The sequence below is a fragment of the Oreochromis niloticus genome, linkage group LG12 (assembly GCF_001858045.2).
Source record: "Oreochromis niloticus isolate F11D_XX linkage group LG12, O_niloticus_UMD_NMBU, whole genome shotgun sequence".
Lineage (NCBI taxonomy): Eukaryota > Metazoa > Chordata > Actinopteri > Cichliformes > Cichlidae > Oreochromis > Oreochromis niloticus.
Genome location: NC_031977.2, coordinates 8425057 through 8448192, shown reverse-complemented (window position 1 = coordinate 8448192; position 23136 = coordinate 8425057). Strand labels below are relative to the sequence as shown.

Below are 23136 nucleotides of genomic sequence, written 5' to 3'. Positions count from 1 at the left end.
CTGCTGATAGTGCTGGAGGGCAGGGCTGTGTTGATCTCAGACTGTAGACATTAAAAAGTCCATAGGAGAGATGGTAGCTGATTAAACAAGTGTTATGAGATAATAACAAAATACAAAGATTGGTGACAGCGATTGGAACCATAAGGCAACAAAAAACTGTGAGAAATAAACTAGACCCTGCCTGTGAATCACTCTTTGCTTGTCTTCCTCCTTCATCTCCTCATCTGAGCTATCACTCTCCACTTGCTGTCCATCTGAGAACAAGATACAATTTGCTATTGCATGAGTCTATTATTTAATAGTCCACACTTAAAAACTTTCGCACCTAATCCATAATAAAGTAATGATAGAAAATGTTATAGAAACATCCTTACAAGGCATGTCTGGACTGTGTTATATCATGAGTAATAATTAGAAAAAATCTATATACATAAAACACACACACACACACACACACACACAGTGACATTTTAGACATTCTTCAGAATACTGCATATACTATGGGCACAAGTTTGGATCATGGAGCTGATCCAGAATCCTTCCCTTGTTATTTATTCCTAGTGCTATAATAATAAAGTAAAAAGAATACAAAAATAAATATAAATATAAAATAATGTATGTTTGAATATCCATTCTGTACAGGCACAAAGTTTATTAAATGTTTAAACTGTAGAGATACAATCATTTTGCTGCTGTAAAATCAGCATTTTGTCATATTTAAAATATAAATCTAATATAATCCGTTTCTTAATGTGCGTTCTTTAAAATACAGTGTGTGTTTTTTAAATATCACAATTATAATATTCCATAATTATGTGGACATGCATATTACATCGTTTTTAGTGAAATATAATCCCTCCAGAGAGGCAGGAAAAGCCCTGTAACTTACTTTAAAACTAAATATGTTCCCTAAAACGGTGGACAGAGCTACAGACCCATGTCACTATTACCCAGTTAGCTATCAGCTATGACCAGCACTACTTGTGCAGTTAATAAAAGGACAGGTAATGTTGGTCGCGCTGTTACACACACAGCACGCTCATTTGTTTCAATTCGTCAGTTGCCACAAAACAACTTACCAACTTGTATATAATAAGCTAATACTCCTGTGTGCTATAGACTACAGTGTACGCTGCACACCTACTTACTGGTTGTGTCACATCAGTCTGTGTCTTTGAGTTAATTTGTGTTTCTCTTACAGCTCCAGACCGCCCAGGCAGGGCGCTCAAGCCCCTTCTGCCCTCACCTCTGCACGTGCCTGTGGGGAACAGATGCCTCTCTGCCTGACAGATATATTGTTAGGCTCTGTCCCCACTCTCTTCAGTCTTGTGCAAGGGACAGCTGACAGATTTTATACTTGTGAGCAAAGACAACGAGTAGCATTGTGTTTAACATGAAGCTGAGATAAATAGTCTGGAGCTTGTCCATTAAGTGCTCTGTATGCAAGTGTGAGAAGAAGAAGACATATATAATATAAAATACAGCCTCTGTATTGATCTTTGATTCAGCTTGTTGTTGATGTGACTACCCAGGTACTCCACCACATTACATTACATTGCAAGATTCACTGTGTTATGTGCTCTTAAAGGTCACTGCACACTGTAACCAAACTGTATCTGCAGTTATCAGAGAGAAGTTATTCAGAAAATCATCACATTCATCATATCTGACAAGAGGAGGCAAAAGTGCAAACATTCTTGAATTAAAGTCCAGATTATTGAATTGACTTCAGTAATCAAGTAAAAGTGAAAAAGTACAGGCTCTGAAATGCACTTGAAGTAAGAAAGTAAAGTAGCTGGTACTATACTATCTATTATTATTATAATAATAAAATATCTGGATTAAGAAAACATATGTTATTTGAATCTAAGTTCTAATTATTTAAATTCTAACGAATGTACTCAGCTTGAATCTTTTGTGTAGGACCCAAGCAGTGAAAGAGAATTTTTGAGAAAAAAAACAAAACCAAAAACAATTTTGTGTTGCCTATTTGTAGAGGTTGACTTTACCTCCACACTTAAATAGGAAAATTAGCAAAATATGTAAATAGATGCCTTGAGTTGCAGTAACAGCAGAGGGAACCAACATGAAAATAATCATGGGAAAGCATTTAAACAGAGAAACATTATTAACGCATTTACATGTATATACATATTAGTCACCTAGCTTCAATGTTTTGAACAGAAATCCAGTAACAGAACACCACTCGGGTTCAGATCTGGCGGGCCAATTCTCCCAGTCATGGCCCTCCAAGTCTCACCCAACCCAAGGACTCCAAGAAGGGCGGGTACCCTTAACTGTTGTTCGGTGCATAGGCATAAACGACAGTCACACATTACCAAACCCGAGGGTGCAGGGAACAAACCCTCTCATCTACTGGGAAAAACTTCAACATACAGGCAGCAACCTGAGGGGATGCGAAGAGTTTCACCCCAGACTGCCGCCTCTCATCAACTCCAGACTGAGACAGATTGCAGCCCCTCACCGGGAGACTGGTTCCAGAGCCCGAGCCACGCATTGAGGTGAGCCCACCTATATCAAGCCGGTAGTCTAGTCTTGATTGGGATGGGTGCAGTGTGTGCACTTGACCCCTATGGTGCCTCCTGCATGTGGTGGGTCTACAGGAGGGTGGGCCCACAGGAGGGTGGGCCCATGTCCCTTTTTTGGGCTGTGCCCGGGCGGATCCCATGGAGTATGGCCCGTTAACAAACACTGAAGCCCAATTAAACCAGAATAGGAAATTTTTAACAAACTGAAATAGTAAGGCACATCAGCTCCTATGCTTGAAACTCCTGATATTTAAGCTACATTTGGAGGGTGCTCAAGCCTGGCCTGAACTTGCCTATGACTTGCAGGATTGTTTTACTCTGCGAGATCCTTTTGGGATCTCCGTCCTCCTTCTGTGCATGATTGAAGAAATCAAGCTCACCTGTTTTTCATTTGCTGATTAGCTGGCCAGTATTTATGCTGAAAGCAAACCTTCAGTCTTTCCCTGAGTGTTGAACTAACTGCGGTAGTGAAATTTTCTCCAATCAATTTCCTGTTGTTGCCTTGATGATTACCCTACAATAACTGTTCTCGCCTCTATGCAGATGCCCCATGTTTATCTCTGTAAGAAAGTTGTGGAAGAGAATCCGTTCCTATGTGGTGTGTGATTGGAAGCTCTGGATTTCCTTGTCGGACTTACCTTTACAACGGACTTTGCAAACAAAGACTGTGGATTTTCCTTGCTTAAAGATTTTGTAAATAGCTATTTTTTCACATGCACTGTAATTGAGCCTGCCCCCACTGTAAATGAGTTTTAGTCAGGTTTCAGAACTCGCAATACAGAAACAGCTTTAGTGAAGGTTACAAATGATCTTCTTGTTGCCTCTGACAGTGGACTCTGTGTGTACTTGTCCTGCTAGACCTCAGTGCAGCTTTCGATACTGTCGACCATAATATTTTATTAGTGCGATTAGAGCGTGCTGTAGGTATTACAGGTACTGAGCTGCAGTGGTTTGTATCACTTCTATCTAATAGACTACAATATATTCATGTAAATGGAGAGTCTTCTTCACACGCTAAGGTTTATTATGGCATTCCACAGGGTTCTGTGCCAATTCTGTTTACATTATACATGCTTCCCTTAGGCAGTATCATCAGAAGGCATATTATACATTTTCACTGCTATGCAGATTACACACAACTTTATGAATCCATGAAGCCAGATAACACACAGCAATTATTTAAACTGCAGGAATAAAGACATAAAGACCTGGATGACCTCTAACTTTCTGTTTCTAAATGCAGATAAAACTGAGGTTATTGTACTCGGCCCAGAAAATCTTAGAAATATGGTATCTAACCAGATTCTTACTCTGGATGGCATTACCTTGGCCTCCAGTAACACTATGAGGAACCTTGGAGTCATTTTTGACCAGGATATGCCCTTCAACATTTCTCCTATATTGGCTTCCCTTCATTGGCTCCCTGTTAAATCCAGAATTGGATTCAGAATCCTGCTCCTCACATACAAGGTCTTAAACAATCAGACCCCATCTTATTTCAATGACCTTGTAGTACCATATCATCCCATTAGAGCACTTCCCTCTTGCACTGCAGGCTTACTTGTTGTTCCTAGAGTATTTAGGAGTAGAATGGGAGGCAGAGCCTTCAGTTTTCAGGCCCCTCTTCTACAGAATCAGCTTCCAGTTTAGATTTGGGAGACAAACACTATCTCTACTTTTAAGATTAGTCTTAAAACTTTCCTTTTTGCTAAAGGACATAGTTAGGGATGATCAGGTGACCCTGAATCCTCGATTAGTTATGCTGCAGAGCAATACTGGAATAGCACATGGAAAAAGACACAACACATAACAACAATGTCCAGTGGCTAGTGGAGATAAGAGCACACTACAGTGACCTCCCTGAACTAGCTCCAGTGACCATCACAGTGACAGACATCCAAGAAAGAGCCTCAGTCTACCAGTTTGTGACCCGTGGTAGGTACCTATTTAAAATAGGACAGAGCCGTAGGCGCACAGTCAGTTAAAAAGAATTTAATTTTTAATACAAAATAAAAGTAACAATGTAACAGCGGCACTTAAAAACAATTAAAAACTTTACCTTATTTAAAAACGATAAAACTGTATGATTGCCCGTGAGACAGGACAAGCACTGTGGGCAACCGTTTAGGAACAAATCAACACAGGTTAAAAAGGGACGGCAACTCACACATAACCCCCAAATGGGCAAAACACTATAGAAAAAAAAGGCAACTCTTCAGTGCCGTCTTCACTCAGGCCCACCGCTGTGCATGCAAAAGCGGCGAGGCAAAAAAAGGATTTGTTTTCCACGCAGCGCCTTCACCGTCCGCGACAATATATATATATTAAAAAGAAAAGGTTAAAATACTAAAAGAATCAATATCTGGGGTGCCTACTGATACAGAAAAAAAACAAACAAAAAAACCCCCACAATCGACAGCCGCAGCAGTCAGTCCGTCGAATTACACCAGTTTAAAACAAATTAAAACACAATGATGTGTCGGGTCGTTTGCCCGCAGCCAGAAATCCACCTGGCAAAGCAGCAGCTCGGTACTCTGTCCACAAGTTCGTGTCACACCCTAATAAATGTGGGTCAGTGGCGATGAAGTCCACTATACCGTTCTCACAGCAGCAATGTTTCCCACCGTTCTAACAGAAGTTTAGGGGGACCCGCATCAAGCTCAATAAGTGGCATAAGTGGCATAAGCCACTTATTGATAAATAACTGAATAAGAAAGAAGAGCATGTGCAAAAAGGGTGTAGCTATTGCAGTATACAGTGTGTTAAGTGGATGAGTTGTACAGAGAGATGGCCACAGGCAGGAATGATTTCAGTTTATTGAGTCTGTTAGCATCAGCGACCCAGTCTACTCCCCCAGCATGCAACAGCATAGAGGATAGCACTGGCCACAACAGACTCATAGAAAATCCTGAGCGTTGTCCTGGAGATGTTGAAGAACCTCAGTCGCCTCAAAAAATAGAGGCGACTCTGGCCCTTCCTGTAAAGTGCTGTGGTGTTTTTAGCCCAGTCCAGTTTATTGTCAATGTATTCTCCGAGGTATTTATAGTCATCCACAATGTCAACATTGACCCCCTGGATTGAAACAGGGGTCGAGTGTTTCCTGGTCTTCCTGAAGTCCACTATCAATTCCTTGGGCCTTAGTAAATACTTCAGCTAGTAGAAACCTGAGAAATCAGAGGAACCATCATGGAAGGACAGGCCCCTACACGGCATGTACCACAGGCAAATACGAGATGTGGCTGACATTCAGAAAATTTACTAATGGCTGTACAAAGCTGGTCTGAAAGACAGCACAGAGGCATGAATCACTGGAGCACAGGAACAAGCCGAAGCAGAAGATCAATAGAGGCTGGCATCTACCACACCAGGCAAGACCCCAGGTGCAGGCTGTGTGATCACAGGAATGACATCTGAGATCTCTGTGCAGAAGGCGCAGTTCTAGGAAAAGCGAAAATGCTGCGCAGGACCCTCAAGCTCCCAGACCTCTGGTACAGGACGTTGTCTTAAAGACAAAAGACCACCCACAGGGTGAGTGGGGAATATTCATATATTACAATGAAAAAAAAGATTACTCGTATCATTGTATGTATCGCTTGTCAAGAATAATTTTGTGTGAAAACTACTTGAACAAACTTGTAAGAAAAGTTTTAAAGTCCTGCTTATTCCAGATCTGTTGAAATATGATGCTGATAAATAGTTATTTAGCCCAAATGTTTTTCCATTTTTAGATAATCACATGTCCCTGATGCTATCCACACTTTAAGTAGAATGTGAGCAAACCAGTTGTCCTATTATCAGATACATGTATATTTGTGAACAATATTCATATATTTTAACTTATTTGGTTTATTTAAAGAACACAATATGTTCTTAAAGAAAACAAACATTTTAAAATACAAACACTTTGAATGCAGTTGACTCAAACATCTCAGTTTCAACAAATGCTTTCAAAGGTTCTTCATGATGGTTGTGTTGACAAATTTGTCCAAATCTGAAGCTAACAAAATACATGTAAGCTAAATACAGTTCTCATATGTTTCATCCCTGGTGGGATCAGGGCCGTTGCTAGCCATTTGGGTGCCCTAAGCACAAATGCTTTATGGTGCCCCCCCCCCCCCGCCACTTAAAAAAAAAAAAAAAAACATTAATACTTTTGAATTTCTCAGTGGAATTTGTTTAATTAAATAACAACAAACATGACAGTTAAACAAATAAATAAGGTTAAAGGAGGTTAAAAATACTGTTACAAATAAATACTCAGGCCCCTTTGGAAAATTAAAATCAGAGCTGACATTAAAAGGACCTCTCCGCACAATTTCAACACGATCAGCATCTACAATGTGAGCTGGCCAAAGAGCAGGATCGGTTGAAGGGGGCACACATGTCTCCACAGTGTCACTTTCTGATAGTCTCTCAGTGACAGGACTCTCAGTGGTACTTGTGTATGGAACTGTACCTGAACTGGTGGTTGATGGTTCTTGTTCTTCTTGGCTAGGGATTGTTGCAGGGTCTACAATGGCTGGTGGTTGATGTCCAGGGATGGCACTACTACTGGATGGTTCATCCTGTCCTTGAGATCCTCCTTGAACATATTTAAGCATTGACCCTGCATACAAGAGAAAATATTCAGGGATTTTACAGAAATACAATTTTGAATCTACAGTAGGCCTACGAAAAATTGCATTATAAGACTAATAAATTAAGTAAGTCACTGGTACATTTAAAAATTACTAACTATATTTTACATGTATAGATTTTCATAATGGCAAATGGCAATATAAACATGCTGTACATAATTTGATATAAATGCGCAAGTAGGAAATCTATATTACTGGAAGATATAGGTTTCATATTACACTGTAATATGAAACCTATATCTTATTTATGCCGCATAAATAAGATATGCGTCTTTATAGATATCCTGAAATGCAGCAACATACAAAGTAATCTTGTCTAATCTGATAATAATACTTGACTGCATCACTGACCTATCCCAAAGTTAAGGTTAATCAGTAGCATGCATGACGTTAGCCAGCTAGCAACCTGAGGAGGGAAATGCTAGTCTCACGATTGCTAACGTTATCTGAAAACCGTCAATTGAGTGACCATGATGAGTTGCTTTTAGTAGTCCATTCTATATTCATATCCACAACGTAAACAAACTACCCAACATCAATCATTTGCAACATTTGTTAACACAGTATGAACACTGCTAACAGGAGCTATCACAGAGTTGACGGACATGAGCGTGCAAGCAAGGGCTACAATAATGAACTTTTTTTATTGTTATTATTTAAACATTGCCTTACCGGCAAGCGACGCCTGAGTTTCATCACGCTTCCTCTTCTTCTTTCTTTTCTCCGCTCCCGACTCCTGTTGCCGTTTCGAGGCCATGTTCAAACAGGTGTTTACCAATACCGAATTGAGGCATTATAGAACAGACCACTGGGAGTGGGGGGGGGGCACCAGGAGGAGACTGGAGACAGGGCACAAAGCAGATTCACCCCTTTTCTCGGGAAAATTGTTTTATGTTGCTTTTGTATTGTTTAACCATATTAATGCATATGATATTTATAGTATTAATATGGTTTACTTTTTTTTTTTACGACCCTGATTTTTTTGGTGCCCTACCGGCCATTTGGTGCCCTACGCAGTGTGCGTTATGTGCGTTTGCGGAGCTACGGCGCTGGGTGGGATCACACACGAGGAGGAAAAAGTTGAGGTCCACCCAGTGTTTTGCAGAGATGAGCAAAAAACATCAGCGCTACCGGACCCCTCTCTGTGTGGCGTGGCAAGAGAGAGGTAAGGGAAGCAGTGTCAAACGATGTAGCAGCTACCTCTCCTTACCAAAGAACAAACATACGTCTCTGCCACGGTGCGGTCGCCTATCAGTACCCACACAGCGGAAATATGTGCGCAATACGTAGCTGTGCTGTCTGGAGAATCAACAAGCGGTAAACTTTCAGAGGAAGGGAACTACTGACGGTTACGCAGAGAAAACAGCGATGTCTGAGTCAGACGAGGAGCGTCCTTTCCTCACCATCGAGAACGCTGAGGGGGCAAATACGACTCCTAATAGCCGCGAGGGGTTTACGGTACCTTGCTCCTCTTGTTGTCTCCAAAAATGCTCCCCAGAAGTTCTCTTTTGGTGTTGGGTTTGTTGTTCTTTAGTTGTAGGTGGTCTAATAGCTGGTTTGGGGGCAGGGTTAGGGGTATGGTTCGGGCAATGTAAAAGTAAAGGTCAGGTTGCCCCGTCGGACGACGAGGACCCTAATTGCCCTTTCTCTAAAGCTGCAGTGGCCGCAGACTCCGAGAATTGTTCAAAGATTGGACGGTGAGTAACATTTTAAACTTCTGACACATTTTTTTTTTCACATAACACATACGATTATGCACTGATCCAAATATAAACGCTAACAGATCTCTGAGAACTGCGTAACCCGCGTCTCATCGTGGAAGTGTGCGGTTGTTTTTTTCCCTCTACATCTATTTACGAGATAACTACTCATAACTAAATTTTAATTTCTCCTTTTTTAGGAAACCAATATGCCATTTCATAAAATTCAGTGTGATCTGCATAATACAGCTCAATGCAAAATCTTCATGCTATTCCCTATTTACGAGACATTCTACCGGACAAACATTATTACATTATCGTGAATAAAAATTGCAATAAAAAAATAAAACAAATAAACAATAAAAACAAAAACAAACAAACATTAAAAGACTTGTAAGTCGCTTTCTTTGAGTTGATTTGTTAACAAATGTGTTATTCTTTAGGTTCTCAGATGGATTTTTTAAAAATTAATTTACATTTGAAAATAACATCCTGACAAACCGATTGTCCACAGCAAAATCTGCTGATGTAGCAAAATTAGGCTACATCTTTCATAGTTCATATATGTCATAATTAAAGCTTTTTACACCCACTTTATTTATCGTCACATTATTTAATGAAAAATAAAAATTTATACTTAAATTGTATTTTACAACTGTCTTGTCTCATTTACATAGAAACACACAAAAGCGTGAACTACATTTTTAAGATACAGAGGATAATGCATTATTATCTCCGCCAATGTTTGTGCTTCTACCTTTAGCATGAGTTCTGCCTGCGATCATTTTGTCTGCAAACACAAAAGCTCAAAGAGTTGTAATGAATTCTGACTAGTAAGGGTGCACAGTGGAGTCATATTAATAATGAATTAATTAATTAATCTATTAAAAATTTCCTTCATCCACCAAGGTCAACTAAATGATTTATTGATCGAAAATGGAGAAAAAACCTTATAACTTAGAAACTATGATTCTTACAGGTGTGATGTGTATTGTCAAAATATAGGGTATAAATATTAAAAATATCATGGCACATTTGACCTCTGACCTCTTCTTTGAGGTTAATATATTGATCTGAAGGTCATAATAATAGTAGTGCTATTTAAAACTATGTTTCTTTCTAGTGATGGGAATTCTAACTCTTTTAAGTGGTGTGGAAACATTATGGGTTCGCGGAGTCAGACGTGGATCAAGTAGACATAGTGTGTAAACTTTGCTACGGTGTCGTAGCTGCACCACAGAGCAACACTACAAATTTATTCAATCATTTGAAGACCGCTCACAAAGTGACATACGATCAAACAATGAAGGAACATAGAGAAAAACTCTTGACAACACCTGCTTCATCCTCACAGACCTCCATTCACGCTATACAACGCGACTAAATATCCCACCAGCTCCCAGAGACACAAGGAGATAACAAATGCGGTAACGTTTTTCCTCGCCAAAGACCACTGCTCAATTAACACAGTGAACAACCAGTATTATGCAGTATTTTGAAGTTCACTAAACATAGATCTTTACATTTTTCATTTATTTTATATATTGTAAACATTTGCACTGTTATCAGTATTTGCACACTATTTTATATTATTTTTTGACATCTTTAAAGCCATTATTCAATACATTGTTATTGTTAAATAAATATCGTCAAATAATCGAGATCCCAATTTCAGTGAAAATAATCGTGATTATCATTTTTGCCATAATCGAGCAGCCCTAGCTACAACTTTCAATTTTTTTTTTCTCAGTTTATTTGTTTGAAACAGTATGTAATAATTTTACTTCCATTTTTTTAATCTGCCAACACAATGGTGCTGTCTTTTCTGCTTCTCTGGATGCAAACTCTAACTTTCCCACTAATTTACAGAAATGTGGATCAAAATAAAGTTGTTCCTCCTTATTCACCTAATTTCAGAGCAGGTTTAATGCAGTTACCAAAACCTAACACAGGATTAAATCCACAGAGCGCTGCTTTCACTTTTAAATACTTGTTTAAATTGTTTTTCTACTGAAACTGAGAACTTAAAGTGCTTAGTTCCATCAGAGAGCTTTGTGATCAGCTTCACAATCTGTCCAGCATCAAACCCTATGCAAAAAATCTTGGTGTGATATTTGACATATTTAACTTGGTGGTTAAATATTGAACTGAGGCCTTTTCTTTCTGTGAAAGATGGTGAAATTGTAATTCATGCTCTCATTTCCTCCCACTTAGATGATTGCAATTGACCTTACAGTGGCCTCAGTCAGTCCTCTCTGCCCTGTCTCCAGCTTGTCCACAGTCCTGATGCTAGGCTCCTCACAGATACCTGAAAAAGTGGTTGTGTAGATTTCAAGATCCTCCTGTTTGTCTGCAAATGATCAGGTTAATTTAATTGTGGGATATGATTGAGATTAAAATTCAATGAACTGTGCATCCTTAGCACATGCAATAACAACAAAGACAACACATTGTTGTGTTATTCAGTCATGGCAATTTAATTGTGGGATATTACAGTTTCGATGAAGATTAAAATGAATTTAATTGTGCACACATGATAACAATAACACTAAAGTGATAACGGTGAACTCTTTCAGGGACATTCTTCAGAAAGGCGGCTCTGCAGTAGATGCTGCCATTGCTGCGCTGCTGTGCACCTCCATCATCAACCCACAGTGCGCAGGGATCGGAGGCGGGGTCATATTCACTGTGATGGACAGCTCCGGTAACAAGGCACCCTCGCTCCTCTTTGCTCAGCCCTGCTGGGGAATAACATAATAATATGTAATGTTTTCAAAGGTAAAGTGAAAATCATCAACTCCAGAGAGACTGTCCCCAGAAATGTGAACTCTGACCTGCTTAAGTTGTGTCCTAAAACCACAGAGTCGACCATGGAGTGGAAGCAAGGTAGGCTGTTTTCTGCCATAATGCTAATATTTATAATGGTTTAGTCTAATCTGCTCTTGGACTCACCTTTATGACACAGCTAATTTATTCTGTACAGTGACTGTTAATGCACACTGTGAGTCATTCCTCTTTCCTCAAGAAAGCAAAACTAGGATATTAAAAAAGAAAAGAAAAGAAAAAAGAGATAAAGCAAACCACTACAGAGGGTTTGGCTGTTGGCAGTTAAGACAATGAGTTGGTGTCATATATGACAGAATAATCTAGCATAAATTAACACCACGAAACACATGCTAGTTGGTTTCAAAAACAACCAGAGAGATTGAAGCAGTCAGATTTTTCTTCTAACAGGTCTTAACAGGTCTTTCTCCAAATCATGCACAAGATGTAACACAAAAGTTTTAAAGGTGTAGTCAGTTATCTGTAGAGGTATTTTTTTTTTAAAATTCTGCACCTTAGTCTGCAAGACAAACTGAAGCTATGAAGGATCATTCCCACGTCTTATCATCTGAGATAGGGTTCTTGTCACCAAAGAAGCGAAGGAAAGAGACAGCATGACAGGTATCTTGTTAAAATGTCACCCTCCTCCTCACCTCTAACCTCATCTCCTGAACTAAAGTCAGGACTCTAACACACTAAGGAGTGCATAAACATTATTATTTAATTACTGTAAGCAGACTGGACAATCAGCGCTTCCAACTCTAGGCAGTCAACAACAAACCAGCTAAACAACAACAGCTGGTTATAAGCTAACATTAAAGCAGGCTTGAGTTTCCTATTTCCTATCCTACACACACACACACACACACACACACACACTTGAACTAGGACAAAACAATTAGGCAAAAGAATGAAACCCCCAAACACTAAAGACAGGACCCTCAGATGAGACAGGGACAGACTGGACACAAATAAAACATCATCAAACTCAAAAGCACAAGAAAATAATACACTCAAGAACAAAAACATAAATTATCTTATACCTCTTCAAACAAATAATTAACAAGTCCAGAGAAATTCAAATACCGGTTCAAAAAGCCCACATTTTTTGTTAGGCATAGGATTCTAGCTGCTCCACAGTCCTGGGTCCTTTTTGTCATATATTTCATTTCATGATGCACCCCACGTGTTTTTTTTTTTCTTGGTCAAAGGTTTGAACTGCAGGCAGGCCATTTTAACACCCAGGTACTTCTACTGTGAAGAGATGCTATTGTAAAAGATGCAGTATGCGGTTTAGCGCTGTCTTGCTGAAATAGATGTCAACTCGATGGGAACATAAGTTGCTGTAAGACCTGTGTACATCTTTCAGCACTGATGGTGCATTGCCAGATGTGCAAGCAGCCAATTCCATAGGCAGTAATGTAATCACCTTCAAGCGTTTTGAATTGAGTGTTGATAACAAGCTGCAAAAACAGCAGCACTTAACAACGTTAAAGCCCTTTACTGTTTAGCCCACAGGATGCAGGATCCACATTTTCCAAAAAACTAAAAAAATTGATTTGTCTGACATTAGAACAGTTTTCCACTTTGCCTCAATCCTTTTTAAATGAGCTTTGGCCCAGAGAAGACAGCAGCATTTCTGGATCATGTTCATGTATGACTTTCTTTTTTGCATGATAGAGAATTTAAATTTGTGGATGGCACACTGAACCATGAAAAACTAAGTACATGCTTGCAGTTGTGGCGAGGTGGTCAGGGGGTGTTATGATTAAAATGCAACAGCGCCACCTAGGGGAAATTCACCCCTAGGAAACATAAAGAGTGTGTTTTCAGACTAAACAAAAGAAATACATAGGTCTGAAGAGACACTACTGAGGCAAATTGGTTTCAATATTAAAATGCCTTTATTAAATACATTTGTTAAAAGACAAAAAAGGATTAATAAGCCCAGAGCACAATGAAAGTTGACTGTGGCACGGCCTCAATGGTGTCCTAAAGTGTCCTATTATATTACATTTCCACCAAATTATGTGTGTTTTAACAACAAAGAGAAATGTAACATTAATGATTTCTAAACTCAAAATAACCCTTAACCACACAGCTTTTTACGTACTTTAGAATTTAGTTTGTGCAATACTACAAATTTTGGTATCGCTCCGATACTATGTAAATTAAGACCAGTATTGAGAGCTTATGTAGGGGAGAGCAATGTGTCGTGATTTTCAAGCTGAATTACTGCACATTTGACAAATTCGACCTGTCCAGGCTGTACCCCACTTCTCACCCTAAGACAGCTGGAATAGGCTCCAGCCGCCCCGCAACCCTGAAAAAGGATAAGTGCCAAAGAATGGATGGATGGATCGATTTGATACTGATATCAGTGATGGTATTGATACTATCGATATTTGGATTGATCAGTCCACCTCTAATAGAATTATCAATGCGAGTCTGCAGAGAATGTCCACACATAAAGTCTTCATACAATAAAAATATAATCGTCACATTAAACAGCTTCTAAGAGCAAGATCAGTTTCTGAATGGGCTGTTCAACAATAGACAGTTTGTTAGAATGTTGTCCCATCTTTCCCATTTTCTGGTCTCCAGATAATATAAATTCTACCCCAGGACGAATCTTAACTTTCCTCACAAGTCCATGTTAATCAGTCATTGTTTCTGCTTTGGCCAATTTCTAGTGAAGCTGGAAATCTTGTGAGATGCTGAAGTGGGGCCAGAGACACAGGTTACTGTGGATGCACATGTCCCTGTCCCTTTTGTTCCTGTCAGCAGAGTACAAATGATCTTCCTGCATTACTTCCTGATCGTCTATAGTGTGTTGACTTTGAAGGGAAGCTGTGGATCCATATATAGAATGAGCATAGTCTCTGTTAAGAAGCGTCTTTTAACAGCATTTGAGTATGGGATGGAGCGCAATAAGAGCTGGGAGTATTTATTATAGCAGTTCACTTGTGGAAGACATAAAAAATAAAGAAAATAGAAATTAGAATATGTGTGAGAAAGATGGATCAAGGAAAGAAAGGGAGCTACAGACACCATATACTTATATGGCCCAGAGTTCTGTGCTACACCCCTGCACACAGGCTGCATAAACAGTAAGAAAAGTAAGTATAAGATATACTAAATGCTTCTTTAAGCCAAAAATAGTGTAAATATGTAAATATGTTGAAATAAACTTAAAGTAAATGTAAGATGCAAAATGTTATCTCTAACATAATCAGTTACAAACAGACACACATTTAAAAATTACAGTGTTTCCCTCTGAAATGGAGCAGAATAGAATAGAGTATTTACAAAGCAACAATTTATAACAAATGTTATCTTAGATCATTAAAGGTCAGGACCTTACAGTTTACTCAAAACAGGAGTAAATGTATGTGTGACTTTCCAGCACTGACTCTCCATTATCTGTCTAACCAGAGAGGAGTTGGATTGGGGTTCCTGGGGAAATTCGAGGTTATGAAGCGGCACACCGGCTTTATGGGAAGTTGAACTGGACCGACCTCTTTCAGCCGACCATCAAATTAGCCAGAGAAGGATTCCCTGTTCCTTATGTCCAAGGTCAACACATCCCACGCCTTAATAATACATCAATAAGGTATGAAATGTGATTTCATAAATACAAAGTTAATACAAAGAGCAAACAATAAATGTTTCAGCTTTATTTCACTGTCTTTGTCTTTTAGGGAGTTATATTTAGATAAAAATGGGACGCTGCTTAAGACCGGTGATACTGTGAAATTTGAGAAACTGGCTGACACTTTGGAGACGATTGCAAACGAGAGCGCAAATGCGTTTTACAACGGAACAATAGCGAGGGATTTAATCATTGACATACAGAAAGCAGGTATTATCAGACAGGTTTCATCCTGCTCTCTTTCTGACCATTTTTTATGTCTGCCAGGCACAATGATCTAATTACAAATTAACAAATCGATTGGTTTTGGAAAAATCTAACATGATCCCTCACAGGCTACACTGTGATCTGTCTGGATCCATTCAAAGTCTTGATTATGAAATGCATTGTGTTCATTTTTTTTCAACAGAATCATTTGTTTCACTGTTTTTGCTCAGGAGGAAACCTCACACTGGAGGACTTGGCATCGTATGAAGCTGAAGTGACTGATGCGTGGAATATTTCTTTGGGAGAGTATCAGATGTACTTCCCTCCGCCCCCTGCAGGAGGAGCCATCCTCAGCCTCATCCTCAACATCATGAAAGGTTCCTGATTGTTGCTTATAGCATGTAGAGTTTGATTCATATAAGAAAATGATCCTTATCAATCTTTACAAATGTGATACATAAGAATCGATGTTTTAAATAAAAGAGATAACAGTTATTTATGTTTTCAGGATACAAAATGAATTCAGAACCTAAGACGACTGATGAAAAGATTTTGTTTTATCACCGTTATATTGAGGCTTTAAAATTTGCCAATGAATTAAAGACAAATATCAACGATCCAAACTTCAGCTCGGATGAAGTAAGTATCTGAAAATCCTACAGATTTGCACCTGCTTTGTTGCATAAAGTATGATTCTATTTAAGTGACTAAACAATTAAAAGTAGCAATACCACATCACAAAACACAAAATAAATAGTGCAAAATATTTAAAAGGGATGCCCTGGTTTCAATATGAGAATAATATTCGCATTGTTTGAAATTTACTTATAATTGTAAATGTACCCATTTACTTGATAATTATCATAATCTTTGAAAAATATAGCTAGAAAGAGAGCTAACATCACTTAGATTCACTCAAGTTTTTAACACTAGTTACTTCTACTTGCCACCTCTGCCTCCAGGCCCCGGCGTGTTACTAAAATAGGGGGGACATGATGAAAATAATGAGCCTCTGCTCTGCCTGAACCCGCTGCTCCACCCCCGCCTGCAGCTCATCCACAAACCACACCCCACCACAGTCAGTTTATGCACATTGATAATGAGTTGAGGTGTGAACAGATCTGAAGTTTTTTTTGTAATATCTCTGAGCTTTGCATAGTCTGACTTTGGGTTAATTTGCTGAGGTGAGATTGTGACTTTGTGTTAACAAAGTAATTTTACAGAGGTGTTCACCTTTGTTAATGATCAATCAAGGGCATTTGATTATCAGTACCTGGCTGCTACTTACAATTAAAGTTCTTATAGAAGCACTAAGGGTGTAGAGAACCAGTAGAGTGCTGTAAAAATTTCTTTGAGTCTCAGCTTTTCCCAGTAAGTCTGCATTTTCATTTCAGCATCATTCTGAGCAGTGATGTAACTTTTGAAACATATACGTGTAAATACAAGTTTTAAAAGCACATAAACCTAAATTGCCTTAATATTTGTCTCTAAGTAATTTAGTATGTATTCTTATTCTTATTATTATTATTTTAGTATTTAAAAATAAGTATAATTTTGTGTAATGTGATGTTTTCCGATGCTCTGTAGTTCACACAGATGACAAAGAATTTCAGAGAACATATCACCAGTCACATGTTGAGCTTGATCACTAACCAATATTATAACCTCTAGTATTAATTCATTCATTCATTCATTCATCTTGCATCAGTGATGCATCAATGATCAAAATTCTGTTAACATTTTGCTGTAATTTGTTAATTTTCTTGACAGCACTGTATTTTCTGTAATGTGCTTATTTATTTAGTTTTATTAATTCATTTTATTAATTCTCTGTATTTCACACAGATGGCAATGAATCTGACAGAGGATAGCTTTGCAGACAACAAACGAAGCTTGATCAGCAGCGACAAGACTCGTGATCCTGGCATCAACTTGTATCTGGACAGCCACGGCACCACACATGTATCTGTGCTGGCTGCAGATGGATCTGCTGTGTCTGTCACCAGTAGCATCAATGACGAGTCAGTACCTGCATCATTCTGTTTCTCTGTTAGAAACCAGCTATCAGATATTTTTCTTTCTTGAAACTGAAGATTTAAGAGATTATTGAGGAACTTATTTTTAGACTATTTCTATACTACAAAGAGTGTCTTGGTGCTGTAGTTAATTTCTTTTCTTTTTTTTTTACAGATTTGGCTCCAAGATCCTCTCTCCAAGCACTGGAATCATTCTAAACAACCAGCTGACTGACTTCTGTGGTAGAGCTAATAGCTTCTCTCCTGGTAAGAGATCAGTAGGATGCTTTTCACATTTATTATTTGTGAAATACAAGTAATCAGACGAGGAAGGCGGATTATTTCATAACTAATACCACAAAGAGTTAAATTTTTTTCCTGAAATTATTTTCCTGACAGGACATATTTCTTTAAGTAACTTCTAATAATGGCAAAATAGTACCATTGAGGAAATGAGAGGAGAAAATGGCATTTCATAATCCATTGTGATGCATCATGTTTTGTTGATCATGGAAATGATCAACAAAACTGCCAAACTGAAGCACATCATGTGAATTTGGAATAAAATTGCATTTCTGTTACATTCTGTTTAATACCATAGCCTGCTAAAATGTTTTGAATGTTGAAGAACAGGCACAGTTGAACACACTGCTGTAATAAAATTTGTTTCCATGTGAACGTGTTGTTGTGTGAAGTTTTTTCTTCACACTGTCACCAAGTACTTGCTCATAAGGGGCTCTTCTTATTGTTGGGGGTTTCTCTCTACTGAAGTGGGTTAACCTTATAATATAAATGTACCATTGTGATTTGACGGTATATGGATATTTCTATTCATTTAAATATATACATAGGACAGCACACTGGCACGGTGTTGCCTTATAGCAAGAAGGCCCTGAGTTTGATCCCACTGGTGTGGAGCTTGCAGGTTCCCCCCATGTTTGTGTGAGTTCTCTCTGGGTACTGCAGCATCCTCCCACAGTCCAAAGACATGCAGTTAGTAGGGTTAGGCTAATTGGTGACTCTAAATTGCCCATAGGTGTGAATGCGAGTGTCTCTGTGTGTTAGCGCTGCATCAGGCTAGCGACCTGACCTCTGTTTACCCTGCCTCTCGCCCTATGATAGCTAGGATTGGCTTCACCACCCCTGCAACCCTGAGAAGGATAAGCTGAAGAGAATCGATGGATGAATCTATATATAGATTTATAATATTGATTCAAGTGTGTTCAAGGTTCTGTATAATTCAGTTTGGACATAGCATCATTCAAACATTAATCTAACACACTGACAGCGTCTCAGTAACAGCTGCACTTTGACAGACATTTCACTTTAGTTTGATACAAATTCAGTAGAGAGAATTCACTTGTTGTGTGTGCACTTTCATCATTTCTTGATAAGCATGGGCGGATGCAATTCTAAATTTGTTTGTAGAGCACAGGTGTCGAACTCCAGGCCTCGAGGGCCGGTGTCCTGCAGATTTTAGATGTGTCCTTGATCCAACACAGCTGATTTAAATGGCTAAATTACCTCCTCAACATGTCTTGGAGTTCTCCAGAAGCCTGGTAATGAACTAATCATTTGATTCAGGTGTGTTCACCCAGGGTCTTATCTAAAACCTACAGGACACCGGCCCTCGAGGCCTGGAGTTTGACACCCCTGTGTAGAGTATAAAAAAATTCAGGTATGAAAATACTGCATGAAAATACAGTAACTGATTCGTGTATGAAACATTTGTATGAATGATTTATGCACAAATATGTGTGTACAGACTGATTTCTGCTTTCTAGTTTTGTCATTCAAGGTCTTTGTTGTATTTCTCAGGGGAGCGGCCTCCCTCCAATATGGCCCCATCTGTGCTGAAGTCTCAGTCGAAGACGCTGGTGATTGGAGGGTCTGGTTCTGAAATGATTCCCCCGGCAGTGGCCTCGGTATGTATGCATGGTACACACACAAAAGTGCCATTACATATTAAATAAAATAAATTGATGCAGACTGATGCCCGTCTTTGCCGTTAAAGCTTGCATCATAGTAACAAGATTCTTCTCCCTAATTTATCCTGTAATCATCACTTTCTCACCTCATTTTTTTTCTCTTCAAGGTGCTCATGAACCACCTTTGGTTTGGAAAGAGCCTTAAGGAGGCAATTGATACTCCTGTTGTTCATGTAGACTCTCAAAATGAAGTAAAACCTGAACCCAAGCTTGAAAAGGTAATTTATTCAATGTATTTAAATGATAAATTAGTAAGTTCTACTTCTCTTGTTCCATCTGAGTCTCTCTCCTCTTTGCTCTGCAGGATGTAGTTGATGGTCTTGAAGCTAAGGGACATAAAATAGCAAAATTCTACAACACAGTTAACGCTGTGGAAAAGGCGGGCAGCCATATCTGTGCATGGTCTGATGAAAGGAAAAAAGGCAAAGCAGCTGGTTACTGAGACCAAGAGTCAGTGATGTTAGTTATACAGCATGGTCTTAAGGTTAATGATACTGCTGTAGCTACAACACTGGAAAATCTATATTTGTCTGTTAACTGATAGTACATTCATGCTATATTCATGTGTCTAAAAAGTTTGTGATATTGAAAACGATCAGATCATTTACATCCCAAATTTCATGCAAAATTGTGCAAAGATAGCAATGTAAAAACTAGACATTTCTTTCTTCTTCTTTTTTTTTTAAGGGATTGCTGTTGATATCCGCCTCAATTTTTTACAATCGATATGACCTTTTAAATATTTGTTCATTTTGAGTTTTGACTAAACAAGGAAACAGCTTTCAAGTTGTATTTTTGAGGAATAATTTTATTATTGAACAACAACCATGTTCTCAATGAACCCAAAAAACTCATTAATATCAAAGCTGAATGTTTTTGGAAGTAATTTTTAGTTTGTTTTTAGTTTTAGCTATTTTAGGGGGATATCTGTGTGTGCAGGTGACTATTACTGTGCATAATTATTAGGCAACTTAACAAAAAACAAATATATACCCATTTCAATTATTTATTTTTACCAGTGAAACCAATATAACATCTCCACATTCACAAATATACATTTCTGACATTCAAAAACAAAAACAAATCAGCGACCAATATAGCCACCTTTCTTTGCAAGGACACTCAAAAGCCTGCCATCCATGGATTCTGTCAGTGTTTTGATCTGTTCACCATCAACATTGCGTGCAGCAGCAACCACAGCCTCCCAGACATTGTTCAGAGAGGTGTACTGTTTTCCCTCCTTGTAAATCTCACATTTGATGATGGACCACAGGTTCTCAATGGGGTTCAGATCAGGTGAACAAGGAGGCCATGTCATTAGTTTTTCTTCTTTTATACCCTTTCTTGCCAGCCACGCTGTGGAGTACTTGGACGCGTGTGATGGAGCATTGTCCTGCATGAAAATCATGTTTTTCTTGAAGGATGCAGACTTCTTCCTGTACCACTGCTTGAAGAAGGTGTCTTCCAGAAACTGGCAGTAGGACTGGGAGTTGAGCTTGACTCCATCCTCAACCCGAAAAGGCCCCACAAGCTCATCTTTGATGATACCAGCCCAAACCAGTACTCCACCTCCACCTTGCTGGCGTCTGAGTCGGACTGGAGCTCTCTGCCCTTTACCAATCCAGCCACGGGCCCATCCATCTGGCCCATCAAGACTCACTCTCATTTCATCAGTCCATAAAACCTTAGAAAAATCAGTCTTGAGATATTTCTTGGCCCAGTCTTGACGTTTCAGCTTGTGTGTCTTGTTCAGTGGTGGTCGTCTTTCAGCCTTTCTTAACTTGGCCATGTCTCTGAGTATTGCACACCTTGTGCTTTTGGGCACTCCAGTGATGTTGCAGCCCTGAAATATGGCCAAACTGGTGGCAAGTGGCATCTTGGCAGCTGCACACTTGACTTTTCTCAGTTCATGGGCAGTTATTTTGCGCCTTGGTTTTTCCACACGCTTCTTGCGACCCTGTTGACTATTTTGAATGAAACGCTTGATTGTTCGATGATCACGCTTCAGAAGCTTTGCAATTTTAAGACTGCTGCATCCCTCTGCAAGATGTCTCACTATTTTTGACTTTTCTGAGCCTGTCAAGTCCTTCTTTTGACCCATTTTGCCAAAGGAAAGGAAGTTGCCTAATAATTATGCACACCTGATATAGGGTGTTGATGTCATTAGACCACACCCCTTCTCATTACAGAGATGCACATCACCTAATATGCTTAATTGGTAGTAGGCTTTCGAGCCTATACAGCTTGGAGTAAGACAACATGCATGAAGAGGATGATGTGGACAAAATACTCATTTGCCTAATAATTCTGCACTCCCTGTATATATTCAGTAGAGTGAGGGGTATAGAAAACAGCTCCCCGACTACAATCAAATAGCATCCGTTTCTGTCTGATATTGTGCTTTTATGTACAAATGGAATACTCTTCTTTGTCATAATAGCTGTACCTCTCGCTTTAGCAGGGAAGGTAGAATGGTACACATTCTCAATCCACCTAATCGTATATTTATTTTTCAAATGAGTTTCCTGCAAGAACACAATATCCAGTCCCAGTGTTTTAAGATGAGAAAGAACTTTCCCTCTTTTAACTGGATTGTTTAATCCTCGCACATTCCAACTAACGAAGGTTACATTTCTACCGCTTTGTAAGCTTACATTATTCTGAGCAGCCATGTCAATGAAAAGTAGGGAGTGTTATTATCTGGCTCTGCAGTATTTAAAGCGACAACGTAACAGCTGGGTGTGGGACCCACCGTACCCTCCCTACTAACCCCCCAAACAAACATTAGAAAAAACAGATTTAAATCAGTAAACATGGGTGTGAACTCTGGCTGCATATACAAGGGTAAACAAGCAGCGGTGTGAGAAAAGAGAACTACGGGAAGCACTCACAACAGGTAAAATAACAATCAAAAGGTAAAGTAAAATCAAAAAAAGAACAACACAATATACTTCCCCGTACTGTTACTGCTAACCTCTGTTAACCTAGTAACTCTTACCTTCTAACTGACAGCTCGTCAATAGTAATAAACGCTCTGTATTCACATTTAAGTGGGATATAAATGGAAAAGAAAAAACACAGTCCTGTGTCAACGTCATAGATATAGATGTATCCGTGCTTTTAATACATTTTAAGGTGGATGGGAGAGGTGCTTCTCTGCGTAGTCGAGGGCGTCTTTGGGATCGGTAAAAGTTTTCCTCACATCACCATGGGTCCCTAACAGCTTTGCAGGGTATACCAGGTCCGTGCCTGTCGCTGGGCATCCCACATAGCATTCATCTCACATTTGCAAATGCGGCTCTGCGTTTGGCAACAGAGGGAGGGAAATCTGGGAAGATGTTTATTTTAAACCCCTTATACATCAGGGTCCTGTTCTCTGCAGCTTTCCGCAGAATGTCCTCGCAAACGTGGTAGTAGAGCAATCTCAAGATGATGGGCCGAGGAGGATCACTTTGTTTGGGACGTTGGCGATTCACTCTATGTGCTCGATCGATAAGTGGCTTCTCCTCGAGAGATGGCGCCTCCGCCAAAAGTTGTTAAACAAACTCCCTCTTTGCCTTCTGGT

General features: G+C 39.2%; 1 protein-coding gene across 3 annotated transcripts; it reads left to right on the top strand.

Annotated features, from left to right (window-relative positions):
* Nucleotides 1–8275: 8275 nt before the first annotated feature.
* LOC109204494 (glutathione hydrolase 5 proenzyme) lies at nt 8276–20381 on the top strand. Of its 3 annotated transcripts, XM_025897135.1 has the most exons (13): nt 8750–8883; nt 11101–11250; nt 11463–11590; nt 11665–11772; nt 15145–15322; nt 15411–15571; nt 15799–15945; nt 16077–16207; nt 17414–17589; nt 17759–17850; nt 19402–19508; nt 19679–19789; nt 19876–20381. In XM_025897135.1, exons 2-13 carry the CDS (start codon nt 11243–11245, stop codon nt 20011–20013), a joined length of 1485 nt encoding a protein of 494 aa, XP_025752920.1. In that variant the 5' UTR covers nt 8750–8883; nt 11101–11242; the 3' UTR covers nt 20014–20381. The 3 variants fall into 3 exon arrangements, with proteins under 3 accessions (XP_019221039.1, XP_019221038.1, XP_025752920.1); XM_019365494.2 differs by lacking the exon at nt 11101–11250 and having other exon boundaries at nt 8276–8883; nt 11665–11776; nt 15149–15322; XM_019365493.2 differs by lacking the exon at nt 11101–11250 and having other exon boundaries at nt 8277–8883.
* The last annotated feature ends 2755 nt before the right edge of the window (nt 20382–23136 follow it).